General features: G+C 46.7%; 1 protein-coding gene across 1 annotated transcript in view; it reads right to left on the reverse strand.

The window, feature by feature from the left end:
* Positions 1-4656, reverse strand: part of MTHFD1 (methylenetetrahydrofolate dehydrogenase, cyclohydrolase and formyltetrahydrofolate synthetase 1) — a 70689-nt gene that overhangs the window by 11045 nt on the left and 54988 nt on the right. The window contains 2 exon segments of the mRNA XM_019550839.1: positions 121-228; positions 2697-2874. Of these exon segments, the coding sequence (XP_019406384.1) occupies positions 121-228; positions 2697-2874 (286 nt within the window).

Here is a 4656-nt window from a genome sequence, read left to right on the forward strand (position 1 = left end):
CAGTCTGAAGGCCCATTCAACAGCCACATTACATGGATTTCATGTTCTAGAAGAGCACAGTTTACCGTGGATGTTTTAATTGGAGTTGATACTGAACATCAACTAACCTGTAGAACTCACCTGCTTTGTGTATAGGATAATTTTCTGCTCTGCCTCTGGAAAGAGCTCAATGTCATCTGCCCCATATATCTGCTGTGCAATGATTCTGATCTTATCCATAACAGGGAGCTGTAGGAAAAAAAACAAGTTAGCACAGCTATATCTACAGCCCTCCATGCATGCTGTGTGATGTTCAATCTGCAGCTATTAAAGCTGCTTCCATGTGCGGTAGTACAAAGCTACACAATAATCCAAGGTTTTATTCATCATGTTACAGCTGTTTCTTTCAATATAAGAAGAACAGACACTAGTGTAATCAGGAACAAGAAAATGCTTGTAAACATTCTTTAAGCCAGGAGTGGCCAACCGTCAGCACGTGTGCCACAAGTGGCATGGGCAGCCTCCGTGTGGCACAACAGATCAGGGTGTGGGCAGGCAGCAAAGTAGTAAATAGGGCAGAAAACAGGACAGCAGAGGCGGCAGGGTAAAGTGCTCAGACTGGCACTCCTGCCAAAAAGGTGGGCCCCTACTGCTTTTAAGCTACATTTGCACAATTAGCTATACAATAAGTACTGCAAAACACCTACAAAGTTCATTTTTTGAAAATGTTACAAGTGTTTCTTGATGGAAGGTAACTCCATAGTTAAAGGGAGAAGGGAGAGCAAATCACAGAAGCTAAGAAGAAAACCCAAGAGCTCCTGTTAAGGAGATTGCATTGATAGAAACACAAATGAGCACCTCATTAAGTTCTTTAGGTATCTGCTACAGAGGAAATGCTCAAGACATTACTGTCTGGTTATGGCGTTCATGCTAGCTAGAAGACTTCTGGAGAGGTTGTCTGTCTCTCTAAGCCAAGCTCCTAGGCTGCAACTGCTGTAACTTAATCACTGGAGAACTACCATGAACATCTGCAACTGGAGCTTTTCGGAAAAGAATCATTTTTTGAGGTCTTAGCTGACATGCTAATGACTGACAATTTTGAGTGCCCTACTCAAAAGACATCCTAAGGGACCCCAATTTCCATCAGGCAGGTAATTTGGACTGTCCAAAAAATTACTACTTTCCCTTGAAAAATTTTGACTTCCAGACCTATGGATGGTTAAGGAGACTGGGGATTTAGCATTGGCAAGATGCTTCTCTACTTATAAAATTACAAAGAGGGCATCTGTGGACTCAGCTGCACTGCACTCATCCCTAGAAGGCGTTGGTCCAGAACCAAGCAGAGACCCTAAGGCTTAACCAGACAACTGTCTTCCCCGAGACTATGAAAAGGCAGTCTCAGTGTGACATCGCTACAACGACAGGTAACAATCTGTGCACCGAATGAGTAATTACCCACATGCATGGCTCCTGGGATAAGTCTCTACAGCATGTGCAATTACGCGCTGCAGAACCCTCCACTTTTTTTTCCTTCTTTCCTTCTGTTCCCCATGATACATGGACATGCAGAAATTTAGCATCATTTGGATGGAAACTTGCTTTGCAGGGTTCCCCTTGGCTAGCAAGTCAAATAGCTACAATATCAGCATCAAAGGTGGGGGAGGGAAATAAAGGGTTAGAGAAAACCCACAGGACATGGAGATGTCAAGGTTCTTTAGAGAGAATCTCTGAAGGGGAGAAGGTGCAAATGGAGGCTGAACAACAGGAGCTCACTAGATCTATGCAATCCTAGTTGAAACAGTCATCAACTCAATTTTCAAACTCTGTTTCCAGTTAGTTGTGCTCTTTTCAGTGGACCACCAGATTATACAAATTTGGAAAACACAGTTCTAAACTTATCCTCTTTTATTGAACCATCTGTATATTTGGAAGAGATGTCAGATATGCTTTCAGGCACAAAATGTCCTTCCTCTGGGCATTAGAGAGTTGGTTCAATAAATGATGTCACTAAACCCTGATTCTTGCATTGTTGCCACAATAGTTAAGGCAATAACAATACTACACAGGCATTAAACAGGTATCCAACTACTGTACTTTGATGCCTAAAGATAAAATAATAAAAGTTAAAATCTTATTTGTACTTGAACACAAGAAAAAAAGAGATTAAATTCTGTTCTGGCTGGGTATGTGGATTTCACTGAATAATACCCCACCCTGAGCAAACACATCCTAAAGTCCTGAAAGGGTCTCAGTTTGACCTGAAGACAAGGGTTGCTTTGTCCTTCTAGGTCTGTTCATTTCAACGCACAACTTGGGACTCACTGAGGAACAACTCCCCTGCTCTACCTGGCTGCTCACATTAAGCATGCATTACTCCTCTCTGTACCAGTTATGGCACAGCCTTTCAAGGATAACAGCAAGCAAACTCTACTCAGTAGTCAAAAACACTTTAGAAATTACTTGGTGGGGCCCAAAGGATTATCTAGAACCCAGGATTTTTCTTCTTCCCGCTCCTGTCCTACAACAGAAGTCAGATTTTCTAGTGATCAAATGAACCATGTTAATCCCTGCAAAGTGCCCAGGGCTTTTTCAGGTCATCTCACAGACGACAAGGCATGTGGGCGATTTGAATCAGCAACACACTTAAACATTTTCTTGAGTTAAAGCGAAATCCAGATTCCCATCAACAGCCTGGGTAGGACAGTTCATGTTCTCACCTCTACGTTGTAGAGGAACTTGAAATGGCTTGGTGCCTGCGATGCTCTCTGGACTGCCTGGGCCAGTGCAAGGGCTCCTTTCCCCCCCTCTGCCCAGTGTGTGCATTTCACAGCATTGAATGCCCCCGCCTCCTTCGCCATTTGAGCGACCAGGTCCAGTTCCGCCTCTGTATCAGTTCTGTAAAGATGAGAGCGTGTTTACTTGTGCCACCACTCACGCCATCTGCTGTTTCCGTCTACAAGTGAAATCACCTTTCCCTAACCAAGATCTAATACCAAACAAAGACATCATTAAAGCCTCTGTAACCATCAGAAGAGATTTTCTTATTGTCCCTGCACTTCATAGGCCTTCACCACCCTCATTAAAGAAGCAAGCCCACAGCTACATCCACGGCTGCTGCCATGTATGCAATAATCTATGTCTGACACAGCAGCATCCTATAATTTCAGCTCTTCAGTCTTGTATCAAGGTCAGCAGCACAATTCTTGTGCTAGGAAGCATCTGGCTTTATGCAAGAAAAGCCAACACAAATGAGAATCATGGGATGCTAAGAGGGGCTGTATATAATGCACGTTACTCAGGAGCCAAAATGGTATTGTGCTCCAGACCAGATGCTGTTCACTGAGAGCAGGGGGGTCAAACTCAAATGATCTGATGGGCCAGATCTGGATTGCAGGGCTTCTCATGGAGGCTGCTGTTGCCACTGTGTGGGCACCAACAGCAAAGGAGTTAATGCCAGCGCCACTGAAACCCCATCGCAGCAATGTCAACTCTTTGGCTGCTGCAGCCATGGCATAAAGCCCAGCAGACAGGGTCTGGCCCACAGGCTTTATGTTTGACGCTCCCGGTGCAGGGAAAAGAATCCCTAGCTGGGTACTCTGCTTCAGACTGGCCATGACTTCAACTGGAATCTGTTTAATACCAAAGCAATGCTGCTTGTATAAAAGGCTCAACATACAGGGTACATCCACACTGTAGGCTACAATACAAAGAGAGACCTGAGTCAGCTTTTAAGTACGTCTCACCAGGGATCCGGGGATAGATTTTCCCTTTTAAAAGGAGAAAAACATGGATTTCCCCCTTTGAAACAGGAAACCACAGGTTTTTCCCCTTGCAGGCTGGCAGGGTTCCAGCCTACAAGGAACTGTTTGGGGCTGGGGGACTGGAGGGAGGGAGACTGGAAGCAAAGGCCAGGCACCACATGTGAGCATGCAAACACACGTGTCTGGCAATACAGCCAGACATGGTGGTGGGAGCAGCCCCAGCAGTTAGATACAGGTAAGTCTATGAGATGGGGTAGGGGGTAACACTGGAGAAGGGTGAGGGGCTCCAGATGGTTTCAGTCTCACCTGCAGTGGCTTCTACTTGAGCGGGCAGTGCTGGAGCAAGTCCAGCCCTGGCATGGTCTAGAGAGAGGAGGAGATGCCAGTAGCACTACCCCACCCTGCCCTGGGCTGGGGCTCCCATGCCATGCCAGGCAGCCTGACCACAGTCCAGTGTCCACCCGCCCCCAGAACATCTCTTGGCTGCAGTGGCCCAGCCATGCAGCTCCCTGCTGCCCCTGAAGGACCCCTGCCCTCTTCCCCTGCTGGAGCCCCGAGTCTGTATGGGGCCAGCCAGGGTGACAGGCAGCTTGGGCCCACTCTCACAGGGCTGGGGGGCAGGGGCCTGCAGGTTGAGAGTGAGGGGCACTATCATGGCTGGGGTGGGGGGCAGTGGCTTGGGAGTGAGGGACAGCAGCATGGCCAGGGAACCAGCATGCCAGGGCTGCTCACTGCTACAAAGCAGCAGGGGGGACAGCCACAGCTGGACCCATGTCCTGGTGAGCAAAGGGGTCAGAGGGAGCTCTGATTTTCCATGATTAAAAAAATCAAATGCCAAAACATATAGATAGGTATTTAGAATTTTATTATAATGACTGAGGCACTGGTAGGCTTCTAGATTGCTTTAACACTGTAA

This window comes from Crocodylus porosus, unplaced genomic scaffold (genome assembly GCF_001723895.1).
Source record: "Crocodylus porosus isolate Cpor-Errol unplaced genomic scaffold, CroPor_comp1, whole genome shotgun sequence".
Lineage (NCBI taxonomy): Eukaryota > Metazoa > Chordata > Crocodylia > Crocodylidae > Crocodylus > Crocodylus porosus.